At 41.3% G+C, this 18,236-nt stretch overlaps 1 protein-coding gene and 1 non-coding gene across 5 annotated transcripts in view; one reads left to right on the top strand and one right to left on the bottom strand.

Moving 5' to 3' along the window:
- The window catches only part of F8 (coagulation factor VIII), a 142,232-nt gene that overhangs the window by 101,927 nt on the left and 22,069 nt on the right, over positions 1-18,236 (bottom strand). For all 4 annotated transcript variants that reach the window (XM_061408901.1, XM_061408900.1, XM_061408903.1 and 1 more), the window contains 3 exons: positions 16,455-16,577; positions 11,589-11,801; positions 3,472-3,540 (listed from right to left, as the gene is read on the bottom strand). In XM_061408901.1, the coding sequence (XP_061264885.1) occupies positions 3,472-3,540; positions 11,589-11,801; positions 16,455-16,577 (405 nt within the window). The remainder of the gene's footprint in view (positions 1-3,471; positions 3,541-11,588; positions 11,802-16,454; positions 16,578-18,236) is intronic.
- LOC133243600 (small nucleolar RNA SNORA25) lies at positions 2,431-2,556 on the top strand. The gene has a single exon (XR_009735151.1). It is a non-coding gene; the product is annotated as a small nucleolar RNA SNORA25 (small nucleolar RNA).

The raw sequence follows: 18,236 nt of genomic DNA, 5'->3' as shown, positions 1-18,236 counted from the left end.
TCACTAGGAGAAGGGAGAATATTGGTTAGTTTGTATCATGATGACTTCTATTCACTGGTTGACTTATGTTAGAGGGAGAACATGAAAATCCTCCTAAGAAAAGGCTGCCAGTACCTGTCCCTGTCCTACTTGCTTCATCCAGTCTGTAATAATGAAAGCCCATGGACAGGAAACCTTCCCAACCTTGTCACTGAAATTAATAAAAGTGAAAGAAGCAGAAATATTATTATTAGCAATGCCTTGAGGTTGCCCTCAAGAACTGACTCATTAGAAAAGACCCTGATGCTGGGAAAGATTGAAGGCAGGAGGAGAAGGGGACAACAGAGGATGAGATGGTTGGATGGCATCATAGACTCAATGGACATGAATTTGAGTAAACTCAGGGAGTTGGTGATGGACAGGGAACCCTGGCATGCTGCAGTCCATGGGATCACAGAGTTGGACACGACTAAGTGACTGAACTGAACTGAGGTTGCCCTTCTATACAAAAGACAAACTTTCTGAAGCACTGAACCTTTGGTGAACTCTCATAAGTTCATTTATCCAGTCATCCACTCATGTGTTCATTCAGTCAAACATGTTTACTGAGTACTACTGAGCATTAGGGCTTCCCAGGTGGCTCAGTGGTAAAGAATCCCCTTGACAATGCAGGAGATGCAAGAGACGTGGGTTTAATCCCTGAGTCGGGAAGGTCCCCTGGAGGAAATGTCAAGCCACTCCAGTACTCTTGCCTGGAGAATCCCATGGACTGAGACTAATGGGCAACAGTCCATGGGATTGCACAGAGTCAGACATGACTGAGTGACTGAGCACAGCACAGCACACTGAGCACTAGCACTGATGACAAAGAAGTAGACACAGCCTCTGCCTTCAAGGTGCTTACAATGTAGCTCAAATAGACAGAGACGTGGACCATTATTACAAAGAATGAAGAGTGAAGTAAAAGAGATAAGAACAGAGTATTATGGGACCAGAGAAGAGAAGGCACTTCACTCTGCTTGAAGAGAAAGGAACAGGAGGGTAAAGAAGATCAGTATGGTTTAGTGTGATAAGCAGGAAGCTCAAGTGCTGTGGAAATACATAAAGAAGCATCTAACAGAGGCTAGAAGGAGTGGAAACTTACTTGACATGAAGCTGGAGACACGCTTTCCAGGCCAAGGAAATGGCATGAGCAAAGGCCTGAATGCTAGAAAAAGCATAGCGTGTGTGGGTGTAACGCAAAATGTGTTCAGTGTGGTTGCAACGTGAATGGATCAAGAGGAGCAAAACAAAGTTAGACAGGTCGTCGGGGATGAGGTCACATATTATTGTGTAAAGAAGTTTCCATTTGCCTTGTGAAACTGAAGGATTTTAAAGACTGGCGTGACAAGATCAGATTCACATTTCAGTAAGTTCCCTTTGGCTGCTACAGTAAGAACGAAGTGCTGGGGGCACAAAAAGACAAGGGGACTAGTTGGAGGAGAGGTGATAGGGGTCTCAGTTCAGAAGATGGCAGTGTAGGAAGATCCAGAGGAGAGAGAAGGTGATGATAGAACTATTCTATCAGGAGGAGAAGAAAGCAGAAGTACTAACATCACCTTATGTCCTGAAAAGTGAAAGTGAAGTGAGAGTGTGTCCTCAGAAAAGTGTCGCTCAGTTGTGTCACTCAGTTGTGTCCAACTCTTTGTGACCCCATGGACTTGTCCATGGAATTCTTCAGGCCAGAATACTGGAGTGGGTAGCCTTTCCCTTCTCCAGAGGATCTTCCCAACCCAGGGATTGAACCCAGGTCTTCCGCATTGCAAGCAGATTCTTTACCAACTGAGCCACAAGGGAAGCCCAGGAATACTGGAGTGGGTAGCCTATTCCTTCTCCAGGGGATCGTCCCAACCCAGGAATCGAACCTGGGTCACCCACATTGCAGGTGGATTCTTTACCAACTGAACTATAGGGAAGCAAGGTCCCGCGTTACTGAATTGAAATCAGTCAATCCTCACAACCATCCTATGAAAAAGTAGATATTATTTTAACTTTAAAATGGAGGAAACTGAGACACAGAGGGGTTAAGTAACTTGCTAAAGTTATTTAAAAAGTAAGAGATGAAGATAAGAAAAAGCATACTCACAGAAACACAGAAGAGAAGGGTGACTGCAAGGGTTTTGGGAAATGGGGAGATGTTGGTCCAATGGGACAACCTTTAACTTTTAAGACAAACAAGTTCTGGGGATCTAATGTACAGCATGATGAGCAAACTACATTGAACACCAGAAATAAGCTCAGGGAATAGATCTCGCACAAAAAATGATAACTATGCGGCCAGACACGTTAACTTGACTGTAGTAATCATTTCTCTATCTATATTTATCTAAAATCATTTCGTACACCTTAAATATATATGATTTGCAGTAAAAATTTTCTTTTAAAGAGGAGGCATTGAGAAAATAAAGCAACAGGTCACTTCCAAAAGGGCTTGTAGGACTAAAACCAGGAGCTCTTAAATGCTGTGACCAAAGACTGACATTCTCCATAAGATGTGATAGCCACTCAATTGTGCTGTTTTCCTGAGTAGAGACAGATGCCTCAGCCACTTGCGCCATGATTGGTGATATGTGGAAAAGTAAATAAATGCACCCCAAGTTTCACCAAGGGCTTCCCTAGTGGCTCTGCAGGAAAGAACCTGCCTGACAAAGCAGGAGACAGATTCGATCCCTGGGTTAGGAAGGTCCCCTGGAGAAGGAAAAGGCAACCTACTCCAGTATTCTTGCCTGGAGAATCCCACAGACAGAAGAACCTGGTGGGCTACAATCCATGGGGTCACCAAGAGTCGGACATGACTGAAGCGACTTAGCACACATGAAGTTTAACTAAAACTAACAAGCAAACAAAAAAAAATTACATACAAGAGACACTGTGAGGGGCAGAGGCCTTGCCCCTTTCCCGTCCTTCAGACCAGAGTTCCTTGTGCAAAACTGCTGCACCTCAACTCAGCTGGGAGGAGAAAGTGCGCAGGTCACTCACCACAAGAAGGCACTGGGCGCCCGGAGCAGAGACGCGGCTCACCCACTGGATCAGCAAGTGCTCCTGCGTGGAGAGCTCCACCCACTTCCACCCACCCGCTTCCACCCACCGGCTTCTGCATAAAGTAGCCTTGCCCTGGGACTGTGGGAAGAGTGTGTGCTCTAGAACCCAAGCTTGTACCTCTCCCGCCTTGATCAAATCATTAAGCTTTCCTTTGCTTCTACACTAGCAAAAAAGGAAAGTGAAAAGTCTTTGAGAGACTTTCACTAATGAGAGACAAGGCCATCTGTTACCCAGCTCCTCTCTCTTCTTACTTCATAGCTGCCCATGAAAGTCCGCAGGCATTTTGTTCTTGGCTTTCATTTTCATCCCTATCTACATCATTCCATTCACAGCCCTCATGCTCAAGTACCACGTTACATTAGTCTATTTCATTTCTTTCAGCAGACCAAAATTCGATTGCAGGTCACTAACCTTCATCAAATACAGCAAACAGTAGTACGAATTTGTGCAAGGTCTGTGTCCTTTCTTTGATCAGAGTTCCTGAAAAAGAAGTGAGAGCATTTATTTTCTATAGAAAATCCTATCACAGGAAAATGACACTAGGGGGACACATAACTTAATCAACTGCTTTGTCTCTTGATCTCTTATTAACCTCAATTCAGTTCAGTTCAGTAGCTCACTTGTGTCGGACTCTTTGCAACCCCATGGACTGCAGCCCACCAGGCCTCCCTGTCACCAACTCCTGGAGTTTACTCAAACTCATGTTCATTGAGTCAGTGATGCCATCCAACCATCTCATCCTTTGTCGTCCCCTTATTAACTTAACCATAGCATAATTTCCTTGGTGTCACATCTATACCAGTGCTCCTAAAATTATCTGGGGTAAAGGACTTGATAAAAAGTTTAAAATTTGTTGCACACCATTACTTTTATAAAAGATGACAAAAATTAATTACTAAAAAAAGAAAAATAATCAAATGACAAGCCCATATAATCATATTTCATGTACATGTATATATTCACAACAAACATACAAAAGGAAAAGAAAAACTGCAAAAATCATACACATTGCTCATGGAAATGTGCATATATGTAAATAATTAATAAATTAAATATATTTTCTATTAAAATACAGAAAAAATGCCAACAAAGGTCCATCTAGTCAAAGCTATGGTTTTTCCAGTACTTGTGTAGGGATGTGAGAGTTGGACTAGAAAGAAAACTGAGTGCCAAAGAATTGATGCTTTTGAACTGTGGTGTTGGAGAAAACTCTTGAGAGTCCCTTGGACTGCAAGGATATGAAACCAGTCAATCCTGAATGAAATCAGTTCTGAATATCCATTGGAAGGACTGATGCTGAAACTCCAATACTTTGGCCACCTGATGCAAAAAACTGACTCATTGAAAAAGACCCTGATGCTGGGAAAGACTGAAAGCAGGAGGAGGGGACAACAGAGGATGAGATGGTTGGATGGCATCACCGACTCGATGGACATGAGTTTGAGCAAGCTCCGGGAGTTGGTGATGGACAGGGAGGACTGGCATGCTGCAGTCCATGGGGTCGCAAAGAGTCAGACATGACTGAGTGACTGAACTGAATTGATAGAAAATTTCTATTATGCTTTTAACTTTTTTTTTAACTTCTGCAATTGTAAATTAAAAGTTATGAGCAAAGTAACAATTATCCATGTTAAATACCTATACTCATACTTAAAGTGAACACCATGTATATCAATATTTAAAGTTATCAATGTTACAAATGACCTTGCTTCATGGTTTAACTGTTGAATTTGTTAGTTGTCTTTCTTTCTTTTTTCATTTGATTGGGAAGTGCAGGTTTATTTTGAGTAGGAAGAGTTTTGTTTATAATGTTCTTTTCTCTCTCTTTTATTCTTGATGCTTAGAAAGTAAAAGTTAAACTGGATGAAGAAAGTAACTCACCCATACAAATTTAAAATACAGATAAAGCTGTCTGAAAAGACTTTAAATCTTCTTACAATATTTTTATAATTATCAAGCAGTGAAATTGATATCTTTCAATAGGTTAATGGATAAATAAACGTCAGTCCATCTAGACAACAAACTATTATTCAGCCCTAAAAAGAAATAGGCTATCAAGCCATCAAAAACATGGAGGAAGTTTAAATACACAGTACAAGTGGAAGAAGCCAATATGAAAAGGCTACATACTATTTGACATTCTGGAAAAGACATTCTGCCAAAACTATGGAGACAATTTAAAAGACAGTGCTTGCCAGAGGGTAGAAGAGGGAAGGATATACTATGACATATATATCATACTATATAATATATGACACTATATGACATATGATACCATATGATACTACTATAATGGACATATGTCATTACATATACAATCCAAGTGCACAACATAGTGATTCTGTATTTCTTTACATTCCAAGATGATCACAGCAAGTCTAATTGCCATCTATCACAATACAGATTATTACACTGTTATTGACTCTATTCCCCATGCTGTACATTTCATCCCTGTGACTCATTTATTTTGTAACTGGAGATCTGTACCTTTCAGTTGCCCTCAACTATTTCACTCATCCCTCGACCTCGCTCCCCTCTGGCAATCACCTGTTTGTTCTCTTTTTCTACAGCTTTGTTTCTGTGTTATTATTTTTGTTCATTTGTTTTGTTTTTTAGATTCCATATATAAATGAAATGATACAGTATTTGTCTTTCTCTGTCTGATTTATCTCACTTAAGATAATGCCCTTTGGTCCATCCATGTAGTCACAAATGGCAAGATTTCATTCTTTTTTATTGCTGAGTAATCTTCCCCAAGGGCTTCTCTGGTGGCTCAGATGGTAAAGAATCTGCCTGCCAATGCAGGAGACCTGGGTTCGATCCCTGGGTCAGGATGATCCCCTGGAGAAGGAAATGGCAACCCACTCTAGTATTCTCACCGGAGAATTCCATGGACAGAGGAGCCTGGGGGGCTACAGTCCATGGGATCACGAAGAGCTGGACATGACTGAAGTGACTTAGTACACACAGAACAGTGCAGGAGATTCTCTATTTCTCCACATCCTCACCAACACTTGTTATTTATGGCCTCTTTGATAATAGCTATTCTGATAGGTAGGACTTCCCTGGTGGCTCAGTGGGTAAAGCGTCTGCCTACAATGTGGGGGACCCAGGTGCGACACCTGGGTTGGGAAGATTCCCTGGAGAAGGAAATGGCAACCCACTCCAGTACGCTTGCCTGGAAAATTCCATGGACTGAGAAGCCTGGTAGGCTGCAGTCCATGGGGTCGCAAAGAGTCAGACACGACTGAGAGACTTTGATAGGTGTGAGGTAATATCTCAAAGTTTTGATTTGCATTTCCTTAATGACTAGAGACGTTGAGTATATTTTCATTTGTTCATTCATTTGGCACTAGGTTGTACACTGGAGAGGGAAATGGCAACCCACTCTAGTACTCTTGCCTGTAAAATCCCATGGACAGAGGAGCCTGGTAGGCTACAGTCCATGGGGTTGCAAAGAGTCGGACATGACTGAGTGACTTCATTCACTCTGTGCACTTGTAACTATAACAGTGTTGTTGGTTAATTATATTTCAATAATTTTAAAAATTATATTTCAATAAATTTTTAAATGTTTATTCACAAACATTTCAATAAAGTTATTTTAACTTTTTGTTTTGTCCACACTGTGCAGCTTGTAGGATCTTAATTCCCCATCCAGGGATTGAACCCAGGCCCTTGGCAGTAAGAACACAGAGTCCACTAGATGGCTAGAGAATTCCTAATAAAAATTTTTTTTTATAAAAGGTTTAATTGATTCCTCCAGTTCCATTCTTCTTTCTCAAGATTGCTTTGGTTATTTGAGGTTTTTTGTATTTCCATACAAATTGTGAAATTATTTGTTCTAGCTCTGTGAAAAATACCATTGGTAGCTTGATAGGGATTGCACTGAATCTATAGATTGCTTTGGGTAGTATACTCATTTTCACTATATTGATTCTTCTGATCCATGAACACGGTATATTTCTCCATCTATTAGTGTCCTCTTTGACTTCTTTCACCAGTGTTTTATAGTTTTCTATATATAGGTCTTTAGTTTCTTTAGGTAGATATATTCCTAAGTATTTTATTCTTTTCATTGCAATGGTGAATGGAATTGTTTCCTTAATTTCTGTTTCTATTTTCTCATTACTAGTGTATAGGAATGCAAGGGATTTCTGTGTGTTGATTTTATATCCTGCAACTTTACTATATTCATTGATTAGCTCTGGTACTTTTCTGGTGGAGTCTTTAGTGTTTTCTATGTAGAGGATCATGTCACCTGCAAACAGAGAGAGTTTTACTTCTTCTTTTCCAATTTGGATTCCCTTTATTTCTTTTTCTGCTCTGATTGCTGTGGCCAAAACTTCCTAAACTATGTTGAATAGTGTGGTGAGAGTGGGCACCCTTGTCTTGTTTCTGACTTTAAGGGAAATGCTTTCAATTTTTCACCATTGAGGATAACGTTTGCTGTGGGTTTGTCATATATAGCTTTTATTATGTTGAGGTATGTTCCTTCTATTCCTGCTTTCTGGAGAGTTTTTTATCATAAATGGATGTTGAATTTTGTCAAAGGCTTTCTCTGCATCTATTGAGATAATCATATGGCATTTATTTTTCGATTTGTTAATGTGGTATATTACATTTCTACTACAAAGCCACAGTCATCAAGACAATATGGTACTGGCACAAAGACAGAAATATAGATCAATGGAACAAAATAGAAAGCCCAGGGAAAAATCCATGCACCTATGGACACCTTATCTTTGACAAAGGACGCAAGAATATACAATGGAGAAAAGACAATCTCTTTAACAAGTGATTCTGGGAAAACTGGTCAACCACTTGTAAAATAATAAAACTAGAACACTGTCTAATACCATACACAAAAATAAACTCAAATGGATTAAAGATCTAAACATAAGACCAGAAACCATAAAACTCCTAGAGGAGAACATAGGCAAAACACTCTCCGACATAAATCACAGCAGGATCCTCTATGACCCACCTCCCAGAATATTGGAAATAAAAGCAAAAATAAACAAATGGGACCTAATTAAAATTAAAAGCTTCTGCACAACAAAGGAAACTATAAGCAAGGTGAAAAGACAGCCTTCAGAATGGGAGAAAATAATAGCAAATGAAGCAACTGACAAACAACTAATCTCAAAAATATACAAGCAACTCCTGCAGCTCAATTCCAGAAAAATAAACGACCCAATCAAAAAATGGGCCAAAGAACTAAACAGACATTTCTCCAAAGAAGACATACAGATGGCTAACAAACATATGAAAAGATGCTCATCATCACTCATTATCAGAGAAATGCAAATCAAAACCACTATGAGGTACCATTTCACGCCAGTCAGAATGGCTGCTATCCAAAAGTCTACAAGCAAAAAATGCTGGAGAGGGTGTGGAGAAAAGTGAACCCTCTTACACTGTTGGTGGGAATGCAAACTAGTACAGCCACTATGGAGAACAGTGTGGAGATTCCTTAAAAAACTGGACATAGAAGTGCCATATGACGCAGCAATCCCACTGCTGGGCATACACAATGAGGAAACCAGAATTGAAAGAGACACATATACCCCAATGTTCATCACAGCACTGTTTATAATAGCCAGGCCATGGGAGCAACCTAGATGTCCATCAGCAGATGAATGGATAAGAAAGCTGTGGCACATATACACAATGGAGTACTACTCAGCCATTAAAAAGAATACATTTGAATCAGTTCTAATGAGGTGGATGAAACTGGAGCCTATTATACAGAGTGAATTAAGCCAGAAAGAAAAACACCAATACAGTATACTAGCGCATATATATGGAATTTAGAAAGATGGTAACGATAACCCTGTATGTGGGACAGCAAAAGAGACACAGATGTATATAACAGTCTTTTGGACTCTGTGGGAGAGGGCGAGGGTGGGATGATTTGGGAGAATGGCATTGAAAGATGTATAATATCATATATGAAACGAATCGCCAGTCCAGGTTCGATGCATGTTACAGTGTGCTTGGGGCTGGTACACTGGGATGACCCAGAGGGATGGTATGGGGAGGGAGGTGAGAGGCGGGTTCAGGATGGGAAACACCTGTACACCTGTGGCAGATTCATATTGATGTATGGCAAAACCAATACAATATTGTAAAGTAATTAGCCTACAATTAAAATAAACAAATTTATATTTAAAAAATAAACAAAAATAAAAGCAGGGGCCATGCTCCTAGGAGGAAAAAAAAAAAAAAAGAATAAACTCCAAATGACTATAAAAAAATAAATAAAACAAAAGGTTTAATTTAAATGACTATGATTTTTAACATAAGAACTTATAAGCATGTATAAATTCTTGCTTTTCTCAGATTTTTGCTTTGGGGTTACAGATGACAAACTAACCTCCCGAAATGGCCTATACACCATTCAGTTCAGTTCAGTTCAGTTGCTCAGTCGTGTCCGAATCTTTGTGACCCCATGAATTGCAGCACACCAGGCTTCCCTGTCCATCACCAACTCCCGGAGTTCACTCAAACTCACATCCACCGAGTCGATGATGCCATCCAGCCATCTCATCCTCTGTCGTCCCCTTCTACTCCTGCCCCCAATCCCTCGCAGCATCAGGGTCTTTTCCAATGAGTCAACTCTTTGCATGAGGTGGCCAAAGTACTGGAGCTTCAGCTTCAGCATCATTCCTTCCAAAGAACACCCAGGACTGATTTCCTTTAGAATGGACTGGTTGGATCTCCTTGCAGTCCAAGGGACTCTCAAAAATAAATAAATTTATATTAAAAAAAAAAGAGTCTTCTCCAACACTATAGTTCAAAAGCATCAATTCTTTAGCGCTCAGCTTTCTTCACAATCCAACACTCACATCCATACATGACTACTGGAAAAACCATAGCCTTGACTAGACGGACCTTTGTTGGCAAAGTAATGTCTCTGCTTTTGAATATGCTATCTAGGTTGGTCATAACTGTCCTTCCAAGGAGTAAGCGTCTTTTATTTTTATTTATTTTATTATATTATTATTATTATTTTACTTTAGAATATTGTATTGGTTTTGCCATACAGCAACATGCATCTGCCATGGGTGTACACGTGTTCCTTGTTTTGAACCCCCCTCCCACCTCCCTCCCCATACCATCCCTCTGGGTCATCCCAGTGCACCAGCCCCAAGCTTCCTGTATCCTGCATTGAACCTGGACTGGTGATTCGTTTCTTATATGATACTATACATGTTTTGTGGGAGAGGGATGGGGGATGATTTGGGAGTAAGCATCTTTTAATTTCATGACTGCAATCACCATCTGCAGTGATTTTGGAGCCCCCCAAAATAAAGTCTGACACTGTTTCCACTGTTTCCCATCTATTTCCCATGAAGTGATGGGACCAGATCCCATGATCTTAGCTTTCTGAATGTTGAGCTTTAAACCAACTTTTTCACTCTCCTCTTTCATTTTCATCAAGAGGCCTTTTAGTTCCTCTTCACTTTCTGCCATAAGGGTGGTGTCATCTGCATATCTGAGGTTATTGATATTTCTCCCAGCAATCTTGATTCCAGCTTGTGCTTCTTCCAGTCCAGCATTTCTCATGATGTACTCTGCATATAAGTTAAATAAGCAGCGTGACAATATCCAGCCTTGACGTACTCCTTTTCCTATTTGGAACCAGTCTGTTGGTCCATGTCCAGTTCTAACTGTTGCTTCCTGACCTGCATAGAGGTTTCTCAAGAGGCAGGTCATGTGGTCTGGTATTCCCATCTCTTTCAGAATTTTCCACAGTTTATTGTGATCCACACAGTCAAAGGCTTTGGCATAGTCAATAAAGCAGAAATAGATGTTTTTCTGGAACTCTCTTGCTTTTTCGATGATCCAGCGGATGTTCGCAATTTGATCTCTGGTTCCTCTGCCTTTTCTAAAATCAGCTTGAATGTCTGGGAGTTCATGGTTCACGTATTGCTGAAGCCTGGCTTGGAGAATTTTGAGCATTAGTCACACACTTAGATGTACTATTTACCTTCATGGAGGTTTCAAGGAACCTAATACAAAATTTGTATAAAGGACTACTGAGAAAGCCCATAGGATATGTGAAGCATAAAGCAGAAGAAGAGAAAGTGAAAGTGAAGTCACTCAGTTGTGTCCGACTCTTTGTGAACCCATGGACTGTAGCCTTCCAGGCTCCTCTGACCATGGAATTCTCCAGGTGAGAATACTGGAGTGGGTTGCCATTTCCTTCTCCAGGGGATCTTCCCAACCCAGGGATTGAATCCATGTCTCCAGCATTGTATGCTGACTCTTGACTGTCTGAGCCACCAGGGAAGAGAAGAGATACCTAATTCTAGAATTTGGCTTTTGTTGGCCATTAGAGTGCACAGTGGCTATATGGGATGCATAGATCCTACCATGGGGTTCTATTCATCTCAGAGACTATTCTCCTTTCCATGGCCATGATTCGAAGCAAAAGAAACCTCTTTCAGATTAAAGAGTGAAGCACCATTTTTTATGAATCGACACAGATGTTTGTACTTCCTACTTTTTCTTATACTTACCTTCCCTACAAATTAGCAGGGCTCCAATGAGACCTGAGTTCACGTCTTTCACCAGGTCCACATGAGAAAGATATGAGTAGGTGAGACATGGTGGGTCAGAGGCTGTTGGACCATTTTCTTTCAGGATCTGCCAGACGTAGGTATGACTTTTACCAGGAATGACTTTGTCATCTTCCTTCTCCCTTTGGCTGGTTTCATCCTCATATGCAGCACCTAAATCAAGGAGGGATAAAGTTGTCCTTTCTACGCCCATTGCCCACTCGAGGAGGCATCAAATTTATTGTCACCAGTAGACTCTATGCAAGAAGCAACTTTTCTGAAACAATTTGGAATACTAAACAGCAGCAGCTATAAATGAAGAGAAGCCGCCTTATGTATTTCAGAGGAGTTCATGACCACTAGGGCAAACGTGAGTGGTTGAGTGGTTCTGTGAGAACTTCAGATTGTAACAATAATACTGCTTCCATTATTCCATCTTTTTACCTAATTCAAGTCAGTTCAATTCAGTAGACAAACATTGGGTATGTGCTTTGTTTCAGACTCTTTAGTAAGCAGTGGTGAGGGTCAGGGAAGGGTGAGATGCAGAGATTTTTTTAACAGATATTTTCTTGCTCTCTCATTCTTAGTGATGTTAAAATTGACCTCTGAATTATCTGATACCTTTATTCTACAATGAGCACTATGTGTGTTCATTCTTAAAGCAGTGTTATTGGTTCTAGGTCATTTCATTGGACAGAAGTAGAAAATATTCAAAGGCACTGACCATAACACTTACACTGTTATTGAACTATTTTTCTAACAACTCACCTTGGTTTCTTGAATTCATAATGGTCTCTAGGACTCCAGAGCATTCAAGGCATTCAGGGTGTTCTTCATTTATACTCCATCTTACCCCACAATAGCTATACATCTAATAGAGGGACCTCTCTAACAGAGCACAGGAGACCCCTGCATTGACTCACTACAAAAGCAGCCTCCCTTATAAATGGGTATCCCTCCACTGGGCATTAGGGACAATTGGCTTCATCCAGAAGCAACAGGGGACCAATATTGGTGCTTAGCAGACCCTGGTGGACATTTAGAAAAACATGAGCTGCACTTCAGGATGGAGAATGTCGTCATGTCTCTGTGTGATTGTGGGTTGGTAGCAAATTCTGAATAGTGAAAACATTTGGATAGGAAGAGAGGGGATCACGGAGGGGTAAAAAGGGGGCTTCAACTGTGTCTTCTGTTTAATTTCTTAAAATAAAGTAGGCAAAGACAGCAAAATGTTAAGATTTGCCAAAGTGCAGTCTGGATGGGAGGGCAGTTTGGAGGAGCATGGATACATGTATCTGTATGGCTGAGTTGCTTCTCTGTCCACCTGAAACTATTGCAGCATTGTTTGTTAATCAGTTATACTGCCATACAAAAGAAAAAGTTTTCAAAAAGGATTTGCCAAAGTGAGCTAGGGCTTCCTTCAGAGCTCAGTGGGTAAAGAATCCGCCTGCAATGCAGGAGACCCCGGTTTGATTCCTGAGTCGGGAAGATCGCTGGAGAAAGGGTAGGCTGCCCACTCCAGTATTCTCAGGCTTCCCTGGTAGCTCAGCTGGTAAAGGATCCACCTGCAATGTGGGAGACCTGGGTTCGATCCCTGGGTTGGGAAGATTCCCCGGAGAACTGAAAGGCTACCCGCTCCAGTATTCTGGTCTGGAGAATTCCATGGACTTTATCGTCCATGGGGTTGCAAAGAGTAGGACATGACTGAATGACTGTCACTTTCAAAGTGAGCTAATGGGTACATGTTTGTTGGCTCTATTATTTCCTGTACCTTTTTCTGTTTGTTTGAAATATTTCATTAGCAAAAGAATCCCCTCTTACCTAATAGTATAGTTGGGAGAGGGATGAGGGGTTAATGAGAGGTCAAGAGTGTGTGAAAACTGCATCTGTCTTGATGAGGACAGTGAGTGGATTGGGAGGATATCTGGGCAGTGGTAAGGCACCGCTTAAGGCGAGGTGCAAGGTTTATTTCAACTATAGCCATTGCTTGGTTGCTAGTAGAAGAGATGGAGAACAGATTTCACCAGGGTAGCAGTTTAGCCAAGAGAGTAGAATAGAAATCAAGGAGGCCAGGAACCTGTGGATCCCAAGGAGAATGAAGAATTCTTGGAGTGGGGAGGGAAAGAGTGACGGCTGGCAAAATAGGAGAATGTTGACAGCTGGAACCTGAGATCTTGGATTTGACTCAGGTTGCTCACAACAAGGTCTGTCCTTCAGTGAAGACAAAGGTGATTTGTCCAGACCAAGTGAAGTGGTGCCTGGGCAAAAGCATTGTGCATAGCCTTGAAAGTTGCCATGTCTACTCAGGTATGTTTCCTTTGGGAAACCTCTGTCTGCAGAGTCTTACTTGAGCTTCTATACCAGCCACCTGCAAATACTCTGAGCAGAATGCATTTTGTGCAATTGCCATCTTCTGTTACATTCCAAACAACACTGTTGGGAACATTCGAGAATGTTCTGGAAAGCCCTCTATTCACCCCCCTGCAGCTGTATCAGCCTTGCCCCAGGCATGGTCAAGGGCCCCAGAGCCTGACCTGCTCAGACACCCCAGCTCAGTGACCCCTGGGCATGAGTACTCAACCACAGGCCAAATGCTGTGCTTCAGAGGCTACTGCACTGCACTCTCTCGTGCTTTCAGTTGCTTTTTCCTTCACCTCAGCAGCTTTGGGTCGGCACCTGTTAACTTGTCTGTCCCCATGCTGTCTTTCATAGCCTCATTGTGTGGCCTTACTTACAGCCTAGGGTGGTGTTAGAACCCTACTTGTCCAGAAAATAATTTAAAAGAATTTCTCTAGCACCGGGTTTCCCTTTTCAGCTCAAGACCAAACTTGAAATTTCCCTGGATCTGCTTTTAACTCTCCTTCTGGCTCCTTTGACAGACATTCCATGGGAATTAGCTGTCCTGACATACATCTTATGCTTTTAGATTCTATTAGCTAGAAAAAGTCACGTGGTCATGTCCAATACTAATATGGTAGGGAAATGTACTCCTCCTGCTCTGGAGGAAGGGATGGCCATTTGCTGAACTGAAATACAATTTCCCAGAGTTTTGGTTTGGGAGATTAACATGACAGGCTTACAAAGCAGCTCAGTGGTTGCCTGGGGCTGGGGGTGGGAATGGGGCTTGAACAGCAAGACCAGAACTTCTTGACACGGTTGGTGTTGGTGGCCCCATGACTGTCTGAATTGAGTCAAAGTCATCAAACTACTTTAAATGACTGAATTTTGTGGTATGTAATTTAAACCTCAATAAAACTGTTTTAAAATGCTATCGGAAAACCATACACAAAAATTCATTTGTGATGGGTTATAGACTTTGGCATGAAAGGCAAAATAATAGAACTTCTAGAGGAAAGCATGGAAGAAATCCTTCATGACTTGGGGGTAGGCAAATGTCTTAAACAGGACCCAAAGTCTAACATACAAGGAAAATATGTGATACCTTTTTTGTGTGTTTCATTAATGTTTGAACTTTCATGCTTCACTAACTTTAAGAACTTTACCAAAAAAATTATCAAAAGAGTGAAAATTCAAGCTACAGACTGGAAGAAGATATGTAAATATTTCTATGTGTCAGAGGATTTGTATTCAGAATATATAAACTAACTCTACAAATCAATCAGAAAAAGATAAACAAATCATTGTCTTTGTAACAGGAAAAGCACTTAAACAGTTGATCAGATAGTTTATTAAAGGATATCAGAAAGGTCAATAAGCATGCAAAGTTATACTTACCATCATCATGGATTTACCTTACATGCTGGGGCCCCTAGGCTAATCTAAGGAGGCCAAGAATTTGTGGATGATAACATATAAACACACAGGCTTGTGATAGGACTATAAATCACATGGGTATTAGGCCACTGACTCACTGTGTTCTTCCTGGACTGTTGTATGTATGACAGATTAGACAGATTATTTTCCTAGAACTCACAAGGCTTAGGGTACAAAACAGTCATCTCTATACTGAGCTCCTAGGTGCAGAATTGGGGGAACCCTGGTCTCTCTAAAATGAGCCTAGATTAGTTCTGGACACCTTCAAGTAGATAAGCCTCATGGAAATAGCCTGTTAGGCATGGGGCAGAACCTGAGATGCCTTTTCCTCTATATCCATGCCTGCTCCTATCTTTCACCTTCCCTCAGTCCACGTCTGCCCTGACCTCAGGAGTGCAACCGAGAAAGGTAGTACTCTTCATTTTTGCATGAGAACTTAGTCAACATCGAAGCATAGTCAGACCATACAGTACAGGACATGTGCTCCAATAATGTACTGATGATTTGCTTGAAACTTCTTGATCTGTATATGTCATAGTCCATCTGGGCAATATCAGGGTCCACTGTGATATTCCCTTTCATTCCTTCTCGCACTATGGGAATTGTGGCCAAACAGGTTTTTTTTTTTTTTTTTCTTTGTTGTAATGAGGTCAGCTTGTGCTTCAGCTAGTTGGCCCTAACCACATGGTGACATTCATATTTTAGCAACTGGAAGAAGGGGAGGGAAAGGAAATGTCTGAAAAATCTGAATCTAAGGAAGGAGAAGGAGAATTCACTTTCATTGCTACACCAATGGCCTTGATCTTCCCTAGGATGTTTTCTCGGCATAAGAAGGCAGATAAAGTGGGATTTTAGGATCTGTGGCCTATTTCCCCAAGGGATAACAGAGGACAGAGACAAGCTTTGGGATAAGACCAAAATAACAATGTTCTTGACTTCATGCAATGGGCCTAGGTTTGAATCCTGACTCCACCCTTCATTAGCTGTATGACCTTATACTCACTACTCTTCTGTCCATAGTATGACTGAACCATAGGAGGGCATTTGACTCACCTTCAGAAGATTTCCAGTAGGATACGCCAATAGCATGAAGACTAACAGGATGAGAAGCCATATTCTTAAATGTAATGACCACGGTGTCATAAACCTCAGCCTGGATAGTTGGACCCAGCAGACCTGCAATGTCATTTGGAAGGATGTTTAGCTGGTAAGTCATGTCCGACTCTTTTGCGACCCCATGGACTATAGCCCGCCAGACTCCTCTGTCCATAGGATTTCCCAGGTAAGAATACTGGAGTGGGTTGCCATTTCCTTCTCCAGGGGATCTTCCTGAGCCAGGGATGGAACCCACATCTGCTACATTGGCAGGCTGATTCTTTACCATTGAGCCATCAGGGAAGCCCCATTTGGAAGGTAGCACTCCAAAAAATCTGTTACCACAAAAATGATGGTCAAAGTCACAGGACAGAAGCAAGTCCTTCAGATTACTGATAAAAAGTAGTAGCCAAATGAATACATTAACTTCTATAACCAGCCCAGCCTTACGGTTGTTCTGAGGACAGATTTCCGGCAATGCATTCAATGCATTGATTCATTCAACTAATAATTGGGTTCCTACTATATTCTATAAACCATCCTAGGCACTAGACAAGAAGTAATTAAGAAGATAGGCCATAGAGATTAAATTAGAGAGACATTAGTAAAACTGAATGTCGCTCAGTCATGTCCGACTCTTTGTGACCCCATGGACTGTATCCATGGAATTCTCCAGGCCAGAATACTGGAGTGGGTAGCCTTTCCCTTCTCCAGGGGATATTCCCAACCCAGGAATTGAACCTGGGTCTCCTGCATTGCAGGCGGATTCTTTACCAACTGAGCCATGAGGGAAGCTATTAAATATGTAAATAAACAGGAAAACTTTAGGTTGTTATAAATGCTGTAAACCATGGTGGCATACTAGAAAATGATGAGGCAGCAACCAGAAGATACTTTAAAGATAGCAAAGTAACCTGTGGCTGAAGCAAAGTGAATGAGATAGAAGATAGCAGAAAAGAAGGTTATAGAGGCAGGCAGGGAATATAACATGTAAGACTATGGAGGTTACAGGAATTTAGAAGAAGAAATGGACTGGAGACTTGTTTTGGAGGAAGACATTCAAAATAATATTTTGAATGAATATTTATAATATTAATAAAAATATTAAAAAAAGAAACATCAGTTAAATAGAATTCGAGACCAGAAGGGGAACTCTCATGCCCTGTAACAATAGCAGAGCCCAAGGAGGAAAAAATTCCTCATCATTGTTGGCAAGGACTCAATCAATGAGCAGCCGTGGACTCTCTGTTTTCCTGAGCCCTTCCAAGTTCCTTTACCCCTCTGTGAACTGTGCTCTTCTCTTCTTGTTATTTGAGGACTTGTTTGCAACTTGCTATGGTTTCAGACACCAAACTGCCATCCTCTGCTGATCCTCAAGAAACCCATCTTTTCTGGAGAGACATCTGGTAGTCTATTTTAGGTCAGCAAGTCAACAAGACTTGCTCATAAGTTGCATGTTGAAGATGGGGTGGGAGGGAAGCATGAAAGACATCGGAACCAGGCATGACTCCTGTGATTTTGATTTGTGCAACTGAGTGGTCATCAGGCCATGGCACAGAAAATTTGGAGGAAATTGATGACTTACAGACAGTCATACTAGATATAAGTGAAAGCGAAGTCGCTCAGTCGTGTCCAACTCTTTACAACCCCATGGACTGTAGCCTACCAGGCTCCTCTGTCCATGGGATTTTCCAGGCAAGAATACTGGAGTGGGTTGCCATTTCCTTCTCCAGGAGATCT

This window comes from Bos javanicus, chromosome X, assembly GCF_032452875.1.
Source record: "Bos javanicus breed banteng chromosome X, ARS-OSU_banteng_1.0, whole genome shotgun sequence".
In the NCBI taxonomy this organism is placed as follows: domain Eukaryota; kingdom Metazoa; phylum Chordata; class Mammalia; order Artiodactyla; family Bovidae; genus Bos; species Bos javanicus.
Note: the sequence above shows the minus strand (reverse complement) of the source record. Positions and strands in the feature narration are given on the sequence as shown.